The sequence below is a fragment of the Gigantopelta aegis genome, chromosome 3 (assembly GCF_016097555.1).
Source record: "Gigantopelta aegis isolate Gae_Host chromosome 3, Gae_host_genome, whole genome shotgun sequence".
Classification (NCBI taxonomy): domain Eukaryota; kingdom Metazoa; phylum Mollusca; class Gastropoda; order Neomphalida; family Peltospiridae; genus Gigantopelta; species Gigantopelta aegis.
In genome coordinates, this window is record NC_054701.1 from 55,254,154 (window position 1) to 55,276,614 (window position 22,461).

The 22,461-nt window shown below is 34.8% G+C and overlaps 2 protein-coding genes across 2 annotated transcripts in view; one reads left to right on the forward strand and one right to left on the reverse strand.

Moving 5' to 3' along the window:
- LOC121368267 (two pore calcium channel protein 1-like) overlaps positions 1–10,889 on the forward strand; it is an 85,297-nt gene extending 74,408 nt beyond the window's left edge. Inside the window, exons 22-26 of the mRNA XM_041492923.1 lie at positions 1,077–1,145; positions 3,858–3,948; positions 4,343–4,455; positions 5,074–5,151; positions 8,231–10,889. Coding sequence (XP_041348857.1) covers positions 1,077–1,145; positions 3,858–3,948; positions 4,343–4,455; positions 5,074–5,151; positions 8,231–8,371 — 492 coding nt within the window. The 3' untranslated portion in view covers positions 8,372–10,889. The remainder of the gene's footprint in view (positions 1–1,076; positions 1,146–3,857; positions 3,949–4,342; positions 4,456–5,073; positions 5,152–8,230) is intronic.
- A 3,732-nt stretch (positions 10,890–14,621) lies between these two features.
- On the reverse strand, positions 14,622–20,725 carry LOC121368268 (protein BOLA2-like). Its single transcript, XM_041492924.1, has 3 exons — positions 20,535–20,725; positions 18,290–18,384; positions 14,622–15,847 (listed from the first exon to the last, which is right to left on the reverse strand). The coding sequence occupies exons 1-3, from the start codon at positions 20,595–20,597 to the stop codon at positions 15,748–15,750; spliced, it is 258 nt and encodes an 85-aa protein (XP_041348858.1). The 5' UTR covers positions 20,598–20,725; the 3' UTR covers positions 14,622–15,747.
- Between the last annotated feature and the right edge of the window lie 1,736 nt (positions 20,726–22,461).

Sequence of the window (22,461 nt, forward strand, 5' to 3'; positions counted from 1 at the left end):
TGACTGTAATTTTTAATTTTGCTAAAGTTATCCACTTCCAGTTATTTACATGATAATATGTAAATAATTCCAGTTATTTACATGATAATATGTAAATAGTGTGTTATTTACATGATCATATGTAAATAGTGTGTTATTTACATGATAATATGTAAATAGTGTGTTATTTACATCCTTTTCCTTCTTTCTCCTCTACTTTGTGTTCTCAATGGGTTTTTTGTTTGTTGTTTGTTTTTGTTTGATTTTGAGGTGTGTTTTTTTTTATCCTGTCCAATTTGTTCTTTAGTGTTGTCTAATGCACAATTTATTTTATTAAATTCCATTCATTCACACTTTGTCTTTTATTAGCTTTTCTATTTATTGCCACATGTTATTTATTAAAGCCGGAATTCATCAAGGTAGTTTTTCTTAAATGCAGGTCTTTAAGCATTGTAAATACATGTACATGTAGTTGCATGTGGGTGAGACATAAACAGGCTTTGTAAATTCGGCTGTAAGTGTTTATTCATTTATCTTGGTGTAATTTTTTTTTCATGTGGCTGCCATTTTTACTGGGCTGCTGAATGCTGCACTAAGGTTAGGTCAGGTTAATGTATGAAAAGAAATGATTGAAACCTTTTAGTAATACTTTACCTCACCTCTACTGTTCAACCCACTCAGCCTTTGTGCTTCCATATTCCTATGACTGCTGCAGGGAAGGAAAGAAGATGATGTCAAATGTTCCAATATGTTGGTACCCTTGGTATGGTGGAGGATTTTAGGCATTAGTTGGTTGAACCAGTCCATTAGATGGGGAATGCACTAATGATAGAGGTCAGATTAGGTAGTACTAAAATGGAAAACACCTAAAAATTTCCCTCAGATGTTCTTATTACATTAGATTAATATTACATTATTTTCATTGAATTCCATCGGCCGAATTATTCTTCTGGAGTTTTCTTCTTAGTGGGATATTTACTACATATGTTATTAATCAACCATTTTTAATTGTTTTTTTATCTTTAAAAACCCCCAACAGAACACGATACTTACTAATTCTAATCATTTGAACACATGAGAGCATATATCTGTTTCAGGAAGGTTATGCCAAGCATGTAACTGAGTGGGCTAGAATCTATTTCATGCTGTTCTACATTACTATGATGGTGAGTAGTATTACTTGTATTGCCCCTGATGGTGAGTAGTATTACTTGTATTGTCCCTGATGGTGAGCAGTATTACTTGTATTGCGGGTGGTTTTCACATTACTATGATGGTGAGTAGTATTACTTGTATTGCCTGTGGTTTTCACATTATTATTATGATGGTGAGCAGTATTACTTGTATTGCCCCTGATGGTGAGTAGTATTACTTGTATTGCCCCTGGTGGTGAGCAGTATTACTTGTATTGCCCCTGATGGTGAGTAGTATTACTTGTATTGCGGGTGGTTTTCACATTACTATGATGGTGAGCAGTATTACTTGTATTGCCCCTGATGGTGAGTAGTATTACTTGTATTGCCCCTGATGGTGAGTAGTATTACTTGTAGTGCCCATGGTTTTCACATTACTATGATAGTGAGCAGTATTACTTGTATTGTCCCTGATGGTGAGTAGTATTACTTGTATTGCCTGTGGTTTTCACATTACTATGATGGTGAGTAGTATTACTTGTATTGTCCCTGATGGTGAGTAGTATTACTTGTATTGCCGGTAGTTTTCACATTACTATGATGGTGAGTAGTATTACTTGTATTGCCTGTGGTTTTCACATTATTATTATGATGGTGAGCAGTATTACTTGTATTTCCCCTGATGGTGAGTAGTATTACTTGTATTGTCCCTGATGGTGAGTAGTATTACTTGTATTGCCCCTGATGGTGAGCAGTATTACTTGTATTGCCCCTGATGGTGAGTAGTATTACTTGTATTGTCCCTGATGGTGAGTAGTATTACTTGTATTGCCCCTGATGGTGAGCAGTATTACTTGTATTGCCCCTGATGGTGAGTAGTATTACTTGTATTGTCCCTGATGGTGAGTAGTATTACTTGTATTGTCCCTGATGGTGAGTAGTATTGCTTGTATTGCGGGTGGTTTTCACATTACTATGATGGTGAGTAGTATTACTTGTATTGCGGGTGGTTTTCACATTACTATGATGGTGAGTAGTATTACTTGTATTGCCTGTGGTTTTCACATTATTATTATGATGGTGAGCAGTATTACTTGTATTTCCCCTGATGGTGAGTAGTATTACTTGTATTGCCCATGGTTTTCACATTACTATTAAGGTGAGCAGTATTACTTGTATTGCCAGTAGTTTTCACATTACTATGATGGTGAGCAGTATTACTTGTATTGCCCCTGGTGGTGAGTAGTATTACTTGTATTGCCGGTAGTTTTCACATTACTATGATGGTGAGTAGTATTACTTGTATTGCCCGTGGTTTTCACATTACTACGATGTAGAGTTCGACAAATCCGCTAGCCCAACATTGGGGGCTAGTGCTTTTTTAACACAGTGCTAGTGACAAATGAAAAACCAGTAGCCCAATGGGTTAGTGGCTTTTAAAAAAACACAACAACAAACAAACAAAAACTGCTAGCTCACAATGTTTTTCCATCACTGATGTACGTTTGATAAATGTTATTCTGACATTGGTCATCTCATAATATCAAGAAATCAATAAGTATATATTAATATTGAAGTTTTTACATCATCAATTACAACAATACACACGATACAGACTGTTTTCTTTTCATTTTCATGGACAAGAAACAACCTTAATAAAATGCGTGTTTTGATTGGTTGTACAAGTCATGTGGTAGTAAAATCTTGCACATGTAAATAAGATAAAAAAGAAGAAGTGTGAATCGCCAGTCCCAATTAATTAACAAACTAGTATAACTGAAGTACAACCCCAATCATTTTTAGAATAACTGTGTTTGTCTTATTCAACCCCTGCAATTAAGAAAATGTCTATGGCAAATAATTTGCCGTGGAAAAATAGCGCCCACGGTATTTTCCATGGCAGTTTTGTTTGAAACTGCACTGTAAGTAAATTTGAATGATTAGTTTATTTGTGTTGTTTGCCAATATGCTGTAAGATTTACTCATACCAGTGGCGGTATTCGTTGATTAAAAGTGACATAACAGTTAACATGTGAATGACACGTGCACTTTCAAAAACAATGGGGTTGAAAGGGGATGACAATTTATCATATAAAGTGTAGTCAATCCACAGTGACGTGCCAGTTCAATCTTTATATTTTAATTATATTATATCAAAGTGACAGAATATATTTAATGCGACATAGAATTAAACTAATTTTCTTTAATAACAGCATCATTTCTGTTAGGAAATCTATCACGAAGACCAAATGCCCCCCTTTCTAGCCCAAGTAAATCAGTAAAGTTTGTTGTTGTTTTGGATTAGGCCACTCGGCACCAGAAAAGGGTGGCATATTTTGCCAATATAAATGACTGAGAAATTTGTGACTTGTATAGGCTGTTCAGTATTACTTGAGTGTATTGCCTGTGGTTTTCACATTAGTATGATGATGAGCAGTATTACTTGTATTGCCCATGGTTTTTACATTCAAAATCTAGTTTTAATATACACTATTTGTAACAACCGTATAAGTTTTAAGTTAACATAAATTAAGTATATTAATTTTCAGGTATATTAACATGCATATGAATTTGACATTCTTCATCTAAAATAGCCACTCGACTAAGATATTAATATACATTGCCTGCTTTATATTAAAAGTGAAACCTGTTTAAACTGATATGTATTTCCAGTTAGAGACATTTTCTGTTCCAGAGGTTGAAAGTTTAAATCAATGCCTGTTGGATATTGGTTTTCTATTTCAGGTGGTGATGAATATTATTGTTGCATTTGTGTTGGAAGCTTTTTTGTTCCGTATCCAGTATGAAAGAAAGATGAACCTTGATAATATAGAAGGTAAATGACAAATTAACATTCACTGCAGTAAAATAATGAGAAAACTAGTAATACAATGACATACAACTGGTGCCAACTGATATTGTTATTTGTTTCCAATTTTCCTTCTGGTCAAAGCAGTCATTCAGTTAAGTTTGTTTGTCTGATACTATTTAGTGAAATTTGTTGAATAAAAGATACATTAAGGGATCAGTCAATTTGCATTGTACATGTGTAACAAATGTAAATTATGGTAAATGATTTGAAGTAAAATCTAATATGTTACAAGAAAAAATAACGGTCTGGTGTATATGACAACTCCAGATATATGTGTAAGATGCATGTTAGTTAAATAAGAGAACACTGTTAGAAAGCCTATTCCACATAATGTATAACATGATTGTCATGTTCACAGATCATGGTGTGTATAAAGAAGAAATCTCTTTGACAGAGGAAGAGAGAGACATGTGTGAGAGGAGATATGGGTTTCTGACTGGCAACTATATTGTGTCACAGGGTAATCTGCCTGTGAGTATTACATCAAAACAGGGAGGCAGTGCAGAATCAGGGAATGTATGTTGGGGGAGCAGCTATATTGTATCACAGGGTAATTTGCCTGTGAGTATTACAACAAAACGGAGACCGTGCAGAATCAGGGAATGTATGTTGGGGGAGCAACTATATTGTATCACAGGGTAATCTGCCTGTGAGTATTACATCGAAACAGGGAGGCAGTGCAGAATCAGGGAATGTATGTTGGGGGGGGGGAGCAACTATATTGTATCACAGGGTAATCTGCCTGTGAGTATTACTTCAAAACAGAGAGGCAGTGCAGAATCAGGGAATGTATGTTGGGGGGAGCAGCTATATTGTATCACAGGGTAATCTGCCTGTGAGTATTACATCAGGGCCACAGTTACCTCAAAACATCACAATCAAATAAGACACCTTCATTGGTTCATTCTTTATTAGCGTATTCTCCATTGGGACCAATAGAATGCATAGTGATAATTTATCGGTTTGCAAAGCCAGAGCAGTGCTATAAGATTTCAAACACACTTGACGAAACCTTGACTAATTGAAACTTATTTAATCTTAAAATTGAATGAACAAAACTGTTGTGACAAAAGCTGCATTTCTTTCCAGGCTCCCTATTTATTCCGAGGAGAAAAAATACGAAGTAAAGAGGACTACAGTCTGCTCATGTACTCTGACGAGGTTCAGGTTAGACACTTACTCTCTTCGTACAAACTGTTGGCTCCATTTTAAACTTGTGTTATTTTATACATATGTATTCATGCAAGTATTGAAATCTTGTTACCTGTCACAGGGTTGTTCCACCTGAACTATTGGTGGAAAAGCAGCTCAACACTTGATTTGCAAATTCTAATTTATGTCATCTCCAACATGGATTTAGGTTTTTGATTGATCTAAAAGCTGCTTTGTATTGTTGCACAAATGTAATAATGACAATTACATGGAGATTTTTCAACACTTTTCAATTAAAATTAACTACAAAATCTACAGTAGTGCTTTGTGTTGATTCAAAACTATTTTAATAACCTGTTGGTTCACAAAATAATAATATACAAGAGATTTTGTTACTGCTTTTTACACTTCAATACTTTGAATATCACTAAAACTGTTCTCAATATTTTAATTTTGGTAGGAAATTTGCACATACTTGATCAGTGAATTTGACAAAAATATTGACAAACTCAAACCTTTGTTTTGATGGTTACTTGTTATACTAAATGCATGCTATGAAGTTGTCACTTAATTATCATCATATATTTATTGTTGTGTTCATTGTTCATAGAGTTTTAATGGTGGTAGCAGGATTTAGCTAATGGGTAGAATAGAACAGACTCCTCAGTAGAACCATTGTATTTTTTAAACATTCAAAGCAGTGATTCATGATTGGTGTAACAATGGCTGATGGGGCTATAGCTGGTTTCTCCTATCATATTTAAATCAGAGATGCAGAAAATACTCGCCCGCTCGTCAAATGAGAGTAAAAATTCTGACGGACGAGTTAAAAAATGCATCTACCAGTCTGACGGGCGATCTGTCTTTTTCTGACTAATAGAGGACGGAAACAGAGCTGGTCAAAGGTCAATACTTCCCAGAAATTGCTTGTTTATGTTGAAAGTATGTTGCTGCTGTGTTTTGAATAGATTGTTTTGTTAAATACTTGCTGGATGTCACTTGAATTTTGTAAATCTGTATGAAAGAAATGTGAAAACATTTATATCAGAGTATTTCAAAAATGTATTGATTTGTCAATCAAGGTATGGGGCTTAATTTCGTTTGCCACGTGATGTTTATCACTTACCAAGGGTACTCAGTAATATATAATTTGAAGTGGATATTATAATACTGTTAAACAGTAATATTGTTCTATAGGCTGGCGGACTAGTAGAAATTCTCACGGGCTAGTAAAGTTTAGTTGGTTCTGGTCCGGTGGGCTAGTGAAATATTTTCTATTTCTGCACCCCTGTAAATCATGCCACACAAGTCCGGCATGTTAAAAATAAATCTTTTTTCTTTACTAGAGTAAATTATTAAGACCCGCCAATATGAATTTTTTTTTTCAAATAAAAATAAATTAGAAAAATGTCACCATTTTTATTGCTGTCAATACCATCAATTTATATTTTTTTAAAAAAACAATAAAAAAATTTTTTGGCACTGTTGATGATGTTGAGGGTTTTTATTAAAGTGAACATTTTGGGTAAAGTTATGCTCTTCTTGGAAATTGCAGGCTAGCCCTATTACACTAAATATGATCACCTCCACCACAATGTCAAACCTTGCGCTCACCTTCACAGTGTATTCAATGCATCCAACAACCTATTGTTTATCTGAGGCTGCTAGTACAGGGGGCTGTTTAATCATTAAATAGTGGACCCTTACAATTAACTTGCATGCATTTCCTTCTTTCTTTCTTTCTTTTGTTTCTTTTCTTTTTTCATTTCTTTTTTTATCACAGTAAAATAAAATAAAATGTTGCAATAGAGCCAATTTCAGTTATATCCAACAAAATGTTCATTGTAGGCTAAACATACATGTTAATAGGGTATCATTTTCATTGCATGTAATTGAAATTGCAACATGTTGCAAAGGTTTATGGCAAGCTATGCAATATCTGGCTATTTTTATGCTCTCACCTATGAAATTACATAATTATCTGGGCAACATCCTCTTCTCCTTTCATTTTATAATAGATAAAACATTTTAAAGAATTGTTTCCACTGAAACCACCTAAGTGGTTCTAGTTTATGCAACTACCAATGAAACAGATAATAAATACAAACAAGCCAATAATGTTAGTCATAATGATAATCATGTATTAGCTTTTCTGTTTGTTCTTTTTATTTGTTTCTTTGGTATTTTGATAAAATATAATCTGTAAAAACACAGTGGAACATTGTTTTTGGCTAGGAACTATTGTTAAAAAATGGGGCTAAGATTATTTAGAAAACATTATGTACTGACATCCAAAAGAAACTTTACATATTACGTAAAATTTGAATCCAAGTAATTTGATAAATATTGTTGCTAATAAAAAATAAAAAACCCAATTTAGAAACCACCTTACAAACACTTTGCATGTATCACAAAGTGCATTGTGACATTTAGATGTTGAACTTCATGATACTTTCATATCCCACCATACCGCTTGTTGGTTTTTATAATACAATTTCAAGACTTTCTTTTGGACATCAGTATAGTTAAGGTGGTCAGTTGCAGCAATGAATGAATTAATCAATGAATGAATCATTAAATGTTTAACGACACCCCTCAGCTGCAGAAAGGCTGTTGGATGGTAACATGGAATATATGAAGGCACAGAAAGTCATGTTCTCAGCCAATACCCAGTAGTATGGCATGATTTGGCCTATTTTTAAGGGTATTTGGGAAGGCAGCCTCTGATCCACTGTGGTGAAAGTGAAATGCAGTGCTAGAAAGCTCAAGACATTTCACTAAATTCTGGAAAGTGTACCATTCTTTTGTAAAATTCAGTGAATGAAAAACATTTAACAAATTTTCAATAGATGAGTGCAGTGTTATCTATGTAAAGCTAAGTAACATATTATATTACACAGGGAGTATAGATTGTTCAACCTATATGTTATGTGACATTGCAATTTCCCAGTATTTTAATTTTATTTTAATTCCGATTCCCGGCATTGTTTTGTATAAGAATTGACTTGTAAGACATAAAAAAAAGATTAAAAAGAGTGTCTCGCCTAAGTAATTTGGTGATATATCTGAATGGATTATGCTACGTTTCTTTCAGTCTTGGATTGATGAAGAAAACAAGAGAAGATCTACAGTAATATCCACAATGCAAGAATTGCGTCAACGACCACGTCCAAATTCAGAAATTCTTAACAACATGGAGGTCTGGGAAGATTTGGATTCCTCTTCCACATCGTGATTTGTCAGAGCTATAACACCACATTGTTACTGAAAGCTTCATCTCTTTATATAACATCTTTAAAATGGGTATGTTCTGGTCAAATTACCCATTAAACAATCTAATTCCATTGTGCAATCGGCCAAAAATGTGACATTTGCCAGATCCTGTGAAAAATTTAGTAACTGCAATAGGACAGAATTTATTTGGCCCTGCAATCAGCTTTTCTAGCCATACATGCTTTCAGTTATGGCCATGTGAGTTTCCCTGAACATTTAATAAAGTGGAGATAAAGAGTAATAAGACATTGCAGAGCCCTCCGTGATGCCTTTGTGTTACATGTTCAAATGCATCTATTGACTCCAAGAAAGGAATGAATGTTTAATGACAGAGTCTTTGCTTTATATTCCATGGTGGTACTTTTAGTTGGAACTTGAAGTTTATATTTATAAAATAATTTTCATTTGTCCGATGCTTATAATAAATGACAATTGTTGGAAATTATATCGCTAGGGATATAAAATGACTGTTTCGTATCATGTTTACCATCCTATTGATTAACCACTGATGTTTTTAAACAACATGGCCCTATGAAGTTAATTTAAAAGAATGAATAGACAACATATTTATGTACTTATGGCATGAAGTTTCCCTTTGTCTTTCACTTGTATTAACATGCATGATTTACTCGAGTTTGGTACCGTAGTATGTATAGTAGGCTATTGGTGTATGAGATCTTCCTCATTTGGGGATTGGGGTGGGTGCTGTGTAATCATAGGCACTGATTTATCATACTGATGTCTTTTACTAGCACAGACTTTTATATATATATTTAAAGAACTTTATAGTTTTATTAATGTTTTAGTGTTTAGACATTTTATACACAGTTTACTAGCGAGTTAATAGTATATACACTGTATACTGATTTTCCCCACCCTCCCCATCCTATACATCTATCACTTGAATATTCTTCACACCCCATATATTTTGCCAATTGTTCAGCAGTTCTGTCCTGCCATAAAAAAAAAAAATGGGTCAAATTGCAGTGTGTACTTTTTACTCAATATTCACAAAAATTATACCATTCCACTGGCATAGGAAGGGGAGGCTGCAATGTTTTTATATATATATATACATATATTTATATATGTGTATGCCCCCCCCCCCCCCCCCTTTTGGCACCTTCCTATGACCATGCATTCACTTTACGAATAATAGTGAATAAACTGTAAAATACAATGATAATTTTTTCGCATTTTGATGATGCCAAAATAATATCTGTTAATTGTATTTATTGTATAGTTTTTGTCCATTCTAACTTTAAAAACATCATATTATATATGCAAATGGAAATGTAAACTGTTGGGGACAGGAACACAGGTAAAAATGGTGTATGTGGGGGAAAAGTTAAACCTTCGTCAGCGGAACACGATTCTCTTTTAACAGTTTGTTATGTCCACCTTCAATTAAGAAACGTTTAGGAAGGGAAAAAGTATCCACTTACGGCAGGTGACTGCCAATTACAGGTGGCTGCCAGGATAGGTTTGACTGTATATGATTAATATATCAAACACCAATTTTCAAGTGAAGATAACACAGTTAAGAGAATCATGTTTCTCTGATGAAGGCAGCTGGATGTAACTGTAAATTAAATAATGAAATATTTAAATATTGATAAATATGCTAATGTTATTTGTATGTAAAGAAAATTATTGCAATTCACAAGAGTTGAGATGTTCAATTAATGTGATGTCTGTAGTTGCTACGGATTTGGTACTGTTATATTTTTATTGCTACATTACCATATGTGTTGCAGTTTCTAGCCAACATTTTAACAGCATCAAATAAGACAATACAGTTTTCAGTTTTTAAAATTACTTGTCATATATTGTATTATATAACTCAGGGCAGAATTTCTGGCTTTTAATCAGTGAAATAATACTTTGTACTATGGGAATAACAATTTTTTTAGCATTATTTTCATTAATGACCGATTTCAGTGATATTTTCAGATATTTCTCTTATTAATAATAAATGTTGCATTTTTTAAAAACAAATCATGCTGTGTTACATGACAATTTCAGGGTTGAATATTATGTTACGGTTGACTAAGAATTTAACTAAGATAGTCCGTTGGGTGACCTTCGATTTTAGGGTCTGGCGAGTATGCATGGTACCAGTTTTTAAAAAACACACTGAAACTGAATCGAATGTGACAACACACTGTGCTGGCGCAAACTACATAAGTACACTTTTATATATTGTAATATAATAACACAGTACAACATATACTTTAGGAAAATGTTTGTTTTGTTTCGGGGGTTTTCACAGCTTTATTTTTCTTTCGACATCCCTTCACAATTATTCATTACGAAGTTGCATGCCAATTCGTCAGTTTCCTTTTGATGTAAATAGACTATATACCAGGGGTGGGGAAAAGCCCTTTTCTCCCGGTCTGGGACCGATTCTCGATCTCTGAGACCGAAACTATTTTTTTAAAACGTGTGTTTGCCGGTCCCACTTTTGTCATTCTTGTCGGTCCGAACCACCTGTCCATTTCTATTATTGGAACAAATTCTTATCCGTCAAGTGGACCGGCCTACCCAGACATCGGTATCTCATGCATGATTTAAAATAATAAATAAATAGTGGTCAGTATAGCTGGTGTTTCAGACGTCTGACAATTTTATTTTCCCCCACCCCTGCTATATACAGTGAGCACATGGTTATTATTCAACAAAGAACATTCTTGTTTTGATTTTGGCTGAGCAGTTAAATTCAATGTGATAATTGGATGGCTAGTTGAATTTGAGAAGGGCCAGTAAGATTTTTCTTCAACTGACCCTACTGGCCATCATGGTTTTCATGTTAATTTTCAACCTTGAATTTGTCTTGCTGAATTAGTGGTTTTTATTCGCTATATATATAATGTTTTTCTCTAAAATTGGGCACTGTTCCCCTGATTCTGTTTCCGAGTGTCTGGTTTTGTGATACGATTATTAGTCAGCTCTCCACACTAGGTTAAATACATAAGATTAAACTGAACAAACAATGATCATGAGCATATTTTGTTAATCTATTTTGCTATTTAAATATTTGACTGTGTGTAAGATAGTTCTACATAGTTGAGTGATATGTTGGCATTCAGTCGGCTGAGCGCTTGCCTCAGGTGCTTGTGATGCGGGATCAAACCATCTCGGTGGATCCATTCAACTGTGGGGTTTTTCTCTCGTTCCAACCTGTGCGCCACAACTGGTCAAAGGCCGTGGTATGTGCTTTCCTGTCTCTGGAAAACTGCATATAAAAGATCCCTTGCTGCTAATGAACATGTAGCAGGTTTCCTCTCATGACTAGGAGTTATACTTACCAAATGTTTCACATCCAATTGATCAATGTGCTCCAGTGGTGTCATTAAACAAAACAAACTAACATATCACTGAACTAGACTCAATTGTTCTTGTGATCAGATCACAGGAGGTACTATTCAGAGGAAATTCATTTCAAAGTAGTTATTTTTAAGTATAACAGCAACTATGGCTGTTGCTTGTGTGTGTGTGTGTGTGTGTGTGTGTGTGTGTGTGTTGGGGGGTGAGTTATAGGGGATCTGAATTTTTTTTTTTTTTTAAACCTTGAACTTAAAAAGGACAATGGTACTTTTTATTTTTTAAAATCCTCATTTCAGTTGAAAAATGAATCCAATTTTGATGCTAAGAGAAATATACATGTTTCACCTAGTTTGCAAGAAGTATTTATCAGTGTGGTGTCTAAAACATTAAGATATTTATTTGACTAATTCCAAGGAGCTAATACAAGTTAGTTTAGGATCTTCAGCATGTTTGAAATGTACTGCTGGACTGTCATATCCTGCTCCTACTTGTTGAGAACCACCACATAGTGTTTCATACAGATCAACCAGTTTTTTATATATGCTTTTGTTCCACAGAATGTATACTTCTCCTAAAAGGTTGTAGATCAGTAAATATATTTTCCATGCAAGAGAATTTCAACAAAATAACATTGTAATAAATGCAACAGAAATTTTTGTGCCTCATAAGCAAATGTAGAAAATAATCTTCGATGTCTAAAATAATATTTGTGGCATCAATTTGTATTTAATAGGTACAACAATATTCTCAGTGTAGATTGTTAATTTTGATGAACATGAAATGCATGTGCAGTTGTTGTTGCATGTGCATAATTTTGAGTCAACATAGTTTAATACTAGTTTTAAATTCATTATACCTCAGGAACATGACATTGTGAAATGGGTAGGGCTCTCGCCTCCTTCCAAGATAGACATTCACAAACAAATATTGCACTCTGGCTCTTTATGCAACATTTCTTTGTCATTTCCATCTTGGAGCCAGGCAAGAGCCCTACTATTTTCTAATGTCATGTCCCTAAGCATCTTCATAAATCAAGGCTAATATTCGTTCCTCGTATTCAGCCTTGATACATGTCGTCAAGAAATCGTGCCATAAAATGCTTAAATTTCATTGGATGCGATGAGATCTGATTGCAACGAATCGCAACGCTCCTTATAGATTCCCTTGTTATTGTAAACAAAGATGTCAGCTTCCATGGAAATGTGTCGTGTTTGTCACGATATGTTTAAAAAAAAGGTTTCGGTGGTTAATTTTTGATATTGCTTTCAAGATTGTCACATGTTACCGATGCTGTGATTGGTCAGCGATGTCATCGTGTAAGGGACATAATCGGTTACAAATTGTCTTCCAATAGAGGGCGCTAGTAGTGGATATCAGTAATCTTGACTACATGTATCAAGGCTGAATACGAGGAACGAATATTCGCCTTGATTTATGAAGATGGTCCCTAAGAGATATAATGAATTTCAAACTCGCATCGAGTTAACATATTAACCCAACATGTATATTGAGTGAAAATTATGCATATGCAGTAACAACTGCATGTGAATTATTTTCTGCATTCGCTTGTTACACACAATGTTACAACTATAGTGAAAATTCTGTTGCATACAGTATAATGGTGAAATGCACTTGCATCATATAAAATATATTCACTGGCCATTAACGTTTATGAAGTAGTACCCCAGGTGATCAGTAGACACTGGCTAGCAAACTCAGTATCCAATGGACCGAGCGCTCACAAACATTTTGACTGTACCATCATTTTCTTTCACATTCATCCAACGTTATTTTATCACCACTACTTAAGAATTCAGTGTAGGTATATGATTATAAATAATGTATTTGTTTATTATCTCTTGCATCAAGATTTGTGGAGTATATTAAAACGGGCACTGTCCGCCTGATAGTTTGTTTCCAGAGAACCAATCAAGATAACTTCACTAAACGTTGAACACTTATCAATCTAATGGTTTAGTAGTGTCTTTTTCTATGAGGGAGTTTTCATTTTCTAAATGTTTTTTGTTACCATGAAAACAAATAGCCACAATTACCAAATTTACAGTTTCTGTAGCATAACTCCACAACCATTAAAAACATCACTACGAATGTTGTACACATATCAGTCTAGTTGACTAGTAGTGCCTTTTGCTATAATGTTTGTTTTGTTGTTTTTCAGTTATTGTGTAAACAACTAATGGTAGCCAAATTCATGATTTCCGGAGCATAATTTTAAAACTGTTAAAATAACATCACCAAACTTTGTACACCTATGATATCAGTTTAATGGTCTAGTAGTGCCTTTAGCTTCAAGGAGTTTTTATTTTCAATATTTTTTGTTACCAGCCAAATTAGTGATTTCTAGTGGGGCAAGGGCACGGTATGTGGACTAATACAATGTCTTCTTGTGTACATATTTTGTGCAGCATTACTGTATTGAACTAATACTTGAAAAATGTTGTTGACATGCCAATAAACTGTATTTTTTAACTGAAATGTTTGCCTTGTTCATTATCTAAGATATTTAACTCTATAAGACATCTAAACACTGCAGATTAAACAAATATCTCTTTCTTTATTCCTACACAATGTCTCAAAATGCACCTAACTGCATTATGGAAATTATGTCATAACAATTGTCATTAAAATCATCTTTTTAATTCTCTTTCTCACAAAGTTCATATATTAGCAAATAAGAATAGCAATTGTGTGAATCAAAGTAAATCAATTTGACTGCATTTCGAGTAACTGTTGTTTTGTGACTATGACTTATGACCAGATAATTAGTAATTACACACGTTAAAAATACTATCATCGTGAGTTATTATATTGACTAACCTAACATAAATTTTACCAGTTTCAAACAAAAACAGGCAAATTCATAATTAATATGTAATTTTATTTTTTTCTTATCGGCAAATTTTTCTAACCACAAAACAGCTAGCAGTTTATTCACAAATGGATTTGCATGAATGCTCATCATTTATTCTGTTTAAGATGAATGATACATTAAAAAGCAAACTGCTGTCACATGCAACACTAAACCTTAAAAATTATTGATTTTGTTTCAATACGAATATGCACTTATTTGAAGCTACCTGCATACGCTCAATATAAGATTCTGTACCTGAATACGCTCAATATAAGATTCTGTACCTGAATACACTCAATATAAGATTCTTGTACCTGAATACGCTCAATATAAGATTCTGTATATTTAACAATCAACTCTACATAACCCTTCAAAAGAGACTAAACAAGAAAGCAGACCCAGCAGTCCTATTTGTTTCCAAATAGAAATTACATTTAATATTCTCTACATTATTGATGAAGGCAGGTCAGGTCATAGGGCTTTACGTGCACATTCAGAGCAAGCTGTTGTAGCGCACGCCTGATGAAAGCAAGATTAAATTCTACTTGATATCCTATCATACAGCCCTTGAAATTCGGACAATACATTTTGCAACAGCACTACGGCAGCAATTTTAAAGAAAAGATTACTGCTGTCAAAATTATTCATCTATGATCCACTGTAGTAATAATATGCTAAAAGATGACATCTCATCTTTACTTTAGTGCACTTCTCTACCGGAATAAACAGATTTATATTAATTGAGGAAACATTGGGCCACACTAGATTATAAATGCTTTTTTCTGGGATCTGTAATTGGACAGAGTTCAGGGAAAAATGCCTACAGACTTTTCACCACTCAGATTTGCGACGGCAATGATATGCTGTTGCAAATCAATTTTGCGTTGGAATTGCCGATTGCCGCTGCGAATTTCGAGGACTGTATCATATGATTTCAAAAGTGGTGTTTGCAAATTGTCATCCTATGTTTTATATTATATATAATCCAAATCGAGCACCATTAATAATTTGCTTGTAATAAACATTTAACATGAAGGTGTTTTTTTTAACATACCGGTAGTGGCTTGCACAAAATACATTTCCACCACATTATATTTTTATTTATATGAAATCAAATTTTTTTATGTGGAAACAACATTTCAGTTTGTTTGCTGCTGTTGCCACTGTTGGGGTGTTAAAGTCTTCATCTGGAAAGCATGTATGCTCTTCATTTCCTCTTCCAATGTGGAATTAACTAACCTGAAATAAAGCACAATCATCAAAATCATTTCCATTCCGTTTCTAACACTATTTAAACAAGTAGTTTAGAGAGTATTGTTATTTAAAGCCATTCATGTCCCCTAATGGGCCCCACACATTTTTGTATCTCCTAAGTTCAAGGGCCATAACTCTGTATAAAAAATAGGTAAATAGCCATGAAAACCAACTTGTAACAGTACATGATAAAGCTATACACAAAATGTTGGCTCAATTATCGAATATCTTGAGGCATTGTGGCGGGGATGGGGGAAAGTCTGAAAAAGTTTTATGTGGGACAGACGGACAGTGATGAAACTATAGTCACCTCCAGTTGGACCATTAGGGAACTAATAAACTTTAGTATATGGAGTTGACCTATGGATGTTTCAATATATATTATAACTTTATGTACATATATTTGCTTTATTTTATTAGAAGTCTTCAAAGTATGGGGACAGGACATACGTGTAGCCCAGTACTAAAGCATTCACCTGGTGTATGATCAATCCAGAATTAATTCCAGTCAGTAAGCCCATTGGGCTATTTCTCGTTTGACCTGGTGCTCCACAAATGGTGTAACAAAGACTGTGGTATGTACTATCCTGTCTGTTGGATACTGTATATAAAAGATCCCTTGTAGCTCAGAGAGAGGTGGCAGCGCGTTTTTTCTCTAATTATCTCTGTGGTCTTTAATCATATGTCTGAATCCATATAGGCTAACCATCATGAAAATGTGCAGAGTGTTTAAAATTTCTTCTTACTTCTTCAAAATATTGTTAATGCTGTTGAAAATAATATACATTGTATGTATACCGAGAGGCATAAATAACGCAATGGGTATTTTGCTGATATTTTCTTACAGAAATGTTATGTCATCTATATTAAGCATGCAGACAAGTGACATATTGGTAACAATTGTAACTCAACAAAGATATTGTTCAAATCGGGGAAAATTATCAAATAAAATGTGTTTTTAAAAAAAAAAACACTTCATATTTTTTATTGCAATAAAACTACATTTTTATAAACATTACTATCGTGTCATTTTTTTGACAAAAACCCAAAACAAAACTGATGCTTTTATAGGGAAACGAGAGCAGACCACGCACATGCAAAAATATTTTTATATGCAATGCAGTGTTGTTGCAATCAACACCCAAGTTATGCTTTTTGCTGAAAACTCATTTTAATAAAAAAAATTCTGATTTGAACAAAATTCTCTTTCACTTTAATAGTTTTTACCAATATGTCATTTATCTTCAATCTCAAAGTGTTCCTGCCAGAAAGAAATTTTTGGGTATGGCGTTATGGAATTGAATGCAACCACAGTCACAGTATGGGGGGCGTCCCTCAGAAAGAAAATGTGTTACGTTTAGGGTTAGGGTTAAGAAAATCATACAGTAATGAGTCCTTAATTTTGTCAAAAGGTTAACTTAAAAAATATATATCTGCAAAAAATGTGGGTATGGTGCTCTGGCAGAAACCCTGATTCAAGATATATGCTTTGACATTTCTATAAGAGATTATTCAGTGAAATATCCACTGCTTTATTTATGCCTCTTTATTTGACACAAGTGTTCTACGGTGTTCGAATTAAGCACTTGTCCGTTGTCCCGACAAATGAAAATCTATTCGGACAAGCAAAATGTGCCTCGGTGGTTGTCCAGTGGACAAGTAAAAATGTTCAGTGCAGTTTCATTTTTAGCAATCACAAACATCCTGATACTTGAATAAAATAAACCATTTATTTGGACAAGTGAAAATATTGGCAAACAAGTAGATTTCTAGATGTATTTGTCTGGTGGACTAGTAAAAAATTCTGCTTATTTCTATCACTGTTCTCACTTAAGTATACTCTAGCAAAACAATTTCTGTGTTGCCTAACAACTGCTCACCTGCTAACATGCTGATACCACTATTTATTTACTCAAAATAAAAATGTTTGTTTTTTTAGTAACTGTAAATAATAACATTACTAGAGCATATTGATTTATTAATTATCAGCTATTGGATGTCAGACATTAGGTAATTCTGACATAGTCTTAGAAAGGAATTTATACACTGGGAGCTATTGCTCTCCTAGTTTCAGGAAAGCAGTTTATTGCTCATTATCAATTTTCAAACCGTAAGCACTGGTGTCCCCAAAGAGTAGTGTGTTAATATCTCGATACATTGCAATATGTCCAAAATAAGCTCCAAACATTTAAACGCGGAAACCAATTCGGCCTAGAGGGTAATTGAACAATTAGTCTAAAACCATGTGGGTACAAGATTAATTATAACAAACAGGTCTCACTCCACTCTTTGGGTTTTTTCGAGACAAAGGAATTTATGGCTCGGTAATTAGCATTCGCCAAAATATATATGTAACACTTCTCAAAATATCCATCCCTATTCATGGACATGAGACTTGTATTACAGCTACATAAGCGATGATTTTACCTATGTCTTTGCAGCAGTGGTTTTCCCTCAAATTGTGGTGACACTACAAGTACCTGAAACTTGGCCCCACAGCCATCTGACGCATCAACAACTTCCTGTAAGAAAATTATGTATATTTAATACTGTACACATATCTTACCAAGCACAGAGTTCGAAATGGCGGCCTACAAAAAGCGAAAAGCAGTCCATTTTTTAAACCTAGCAGGTGAAAAAAACAATTCAACTGCTAAAATTACCCAAAATTGCAGGTAATTTTTCAAAAGACAGATGTAATTTCATAATTCTCTAAAATACACCCCATCCAAAACACGGTATTACTACTATTAGTCTGTCAACATAATATGTCAGTTTATTTTTGTTGGTATGGGTTACCCTCATGAATGTTTAACGTCTGGGCATACATTGATCTTCCATGCTGAAAAATATCTCAGATAAAATACTCTTTTCTTTTTTTTTATTAGCAAACACCCCTCCCCAGCCCCCAGGGTTTCTGCCAGAAAGAAATTTGTTAGTATGGCGCTATGAAATTGACTATTTACAATGTGTGTGATGAATGCAACCACAGTTGACATGGGGTATGGGGGTTTAGGGTTAGTATAAGAAAATCATACATTAACGATAACAGTCATTAATTTTGTCAAAAGGCAAACTTAAAAAAATAAAATCTCCAAAAAAAATTGGGTATGATGCTATACCTGTTTTACCCTCTGGCAGAAACACTGCCCCCCTCGGGTGAATCTACTTTATGCATGGGTCAGAGCTAGAATTTACTTAAATGTTAAAAACTGTCATTTTAAAAATTTCAGATGACTTAAGGGTCATTAAGTACTATAGTACTGTGTCTAAAAGACACAAAATTTCTTAATTCTGATGGTCATTAAATACCATGTCCAAAATACACATTTTCTTAATTGTGATGGCCAAAACCTTTAGTTTTATTAGGTCACCTGATTCAAAAGCTCAAATGACCTAGTGATTCGTTTTCATCCATCACGTAAACTTTTAACATTTTCGACTTCTCCAAAACTTGTCAGTGGCGTAGGAAGGTGCCAAAATGTGGTGGGGAACATATAATATATGCCCCTGTGCCCCCCCCCCCCACACACACACATCCACTTCCTACACCAGTGCTTGTGAATTTGGTCATTCTGACCCACACATCAGGGGCCTGACTATGGGGCCCAAAAGAGGAAAATTAAGTCATTTGAACACAAAAAAAACTTCTTGACTTTCTGAAATGCTATAATTGAATAGAATTCATATATGCAGGGAACATTTTGTTTTCTAAATCTTGATTAGTGATATTTCTATGTCAATAGAAAATTGATTAGCAACTATTGTTTAATGCTTTACAATTGTGTAGCGATTTCTGAAACTTGCACAGCGAATCGGAATGCGATACTGAACAAAATATTCTCTGATATATAAAGGTCAACAAATGGTTTATCTAATTTTTAAATGTCATTAATGTTAGGTTCTCCATTTGTCCCTGGGGTGGGGGTGAAGTTTACTATAGTTGTATATATATAGTTTTAAAAAGGGTTGTTGCTTTTTGTTTAACAACACCACTAGATCTAGCACACTGATTTATTAATCACTGGCTGCTGGAATGTCAAACATTTGGTAATTCTGAATTAGTCATAGAGAGGAAACCTGCTACACATTGCCATTAATAATGTGGGATCTTTTACATGCACCAGTTTACTCAAGTATTAAAACAATTTCTGCATTGCCTAAAAACTGCTTGCAACATAAATTCTTAGTCTTAGTGAGGTATTTAAATACTACACTCGAACATATCAAATTTAATCAGTTTGTAAATGCAATACAATGGTTAGTTCATCAAGATAAATGTCTCCAGAACGATATGTATTATTGTGATGTTTATTGCTGTGCCATAACGAGATCCAATAGATGTCAAAATGTTAAAAAAACCCGGACCGTAGATGTTTACCGTGGCGAATTATACAATGGCATAATTTGGCCTCCATGTTCAGTCCTGTAATTAAGATGCATAATCATAATGTTATTTTATTTTATTCCTTAGTCTCATTGTTGTCTAGTGTAAGTGTCGGGTACTTGGGTCCAGGCGGAGTTCGACCCTTGAGTACCCGAGTTCAATATGTTTGACTCCTGTGGGCCCTACATTCCAACTATTCTAGAGTTAGCTCCACTCGACTTCGACTTCAGAGCACCATCGAAAATACATCAATGCCATTTATTATTAAAGAAATAAAATACATACCAGATGCGTTGTGTCCAAAGCTTGTTTCAACTTGCTTTCAATTTTTTCTTGCATAGAAGACATAGTAAACCAAACAGGTCAAAGCCAATGGTAAAATTCTAACAAACAGAGCCACCACGGAAACTAATATTCGAAACCAAACAAAAAGAGTTGTCTGTCGGCCATGTTCTTCCGTTGTAGTACGAGAACAGCCCGACTTCGAGAACCAAAAATAGAAAGAAATGTTTTATTTAACGACGCAGTCAACACATTTTATTTACGGTTATATGGCGTCAGCCATATGGTTAAGGACCACACAGATATTGAGAGAGAAACCCGCTATCGCCACTTCATGAGCTACTATTTTCGATAAGCAGCAAGGGTTATTTTAAATATGCACCATCCCACAGACAGGGTATAGTATATACCACGGCCTTTGCTATGCCAGTCGTGGTGCACTGGCTGGAATGATCGAGAACCAAAGACGTTTGTTTGTTTGTTTAATTTAATGACATCACTAAAGCACACTGATTTATTAACTATCGGCTATTTGGTAATTCTGAGAGGAAACCCTCTTCATGTTTCCATTAGTAACAAAGAACAATCCCACAGACAAGGTAGCACATAACATGGCTTTTGATATACCAGTCGTGGTGCACTGGCTAGAACGAGAAATAGCTAGCCCAATGGGCCTACAGACCTGGTGAACGATTTATTTATGACGCACTGAACACATTTTAATTTTTATTATTTCTAGGCCTATGCCGTATGCTATCGTTTTATGGCGCCCTACAGGTAGTAGGTAGGTAGGTAGGTAGACTATACCTTAATTCTCGAATCTCAATAACAATATTTACTGAATATTCATATCTGCACTACGAATGACTATATTTACGCATTTTTATCAGGATTACAACTAACCAAAGGCCGCGGAAGGGGGATTTGCTGGTGCCATGCCCCTATTTCCCCAGTTATTGTGTGATCGACAGTTCCTGTTATTCATGATTAAAATCGTATCTCTGCCCAGTGCAGAGTCGAATGGGTGTTTGGCAAAATAGTGGTTGATTCCATGAATCTATCTTGTAATGCCTCACATATATATAGGATAGTCACTCCTGAGGAAATTCTTTACTGGACAATACATCCTTCCTGCATCGCTCACTGCCACTCCCAGACTAGTTTACTGAATCGAAACTAGCCCAGGACAGAACTCATTGGAACCTTCCTAACGAGTCACGAAGACTACAATGTCTCTTTAAACGTTGCACCCCTTACCTGACAAACATCCTGCATCCGCCCCTACTATGTTATTTCTAAAATTGTTTTCCCTAATTTTTTTGATGTAGCAAAAGTTCGGTGTAGAAATTCGAGGTGCACCTCAAATATTTACGGGGGTAAAAGTCACCGCTGCTCTGGTTGGTATCATAGGGAGACCAGTTTCGATGCTGTAATATTCCATTATATTTATGTGGAAATTTGAAATATATGAACTACGCTTCAAATGAGCACTAATTTAAACTGGCCGCCATGTTCCAAAATTTACGGGCGAGACGTAGCCCAGTGGTACAGCGCTCGCTTGATGCGCTGTCGGTTTGGGATCGATCCCCGTCAGTGGACCCATTGCGCTATTTCTCGATCCAGCCAGTGCACCACGACTGGTACATCAAAGGGCGTGACATGTGCTATCCTGTCTATGGGATGGTGCATATAAAAGCTCCCTTGCTGTTACTCGAAAAAGAGTAGCCCATGATGTGGCAACAGCGGGTTTCCTCTCTCAATATATGTGTGGTCCTTAACCATATGTCTGACGCCATATAACCGTAAACAAAATGTGTTGAGTGCGTCGTTAAATAAAATATTTCCTTCCTTCTAAAGTTTACCGCACGTGCGTCAAAAACTGTAGCATGCAAATATTGTTTTATAGTTCTACGTAACCCGTTTCGGCGAC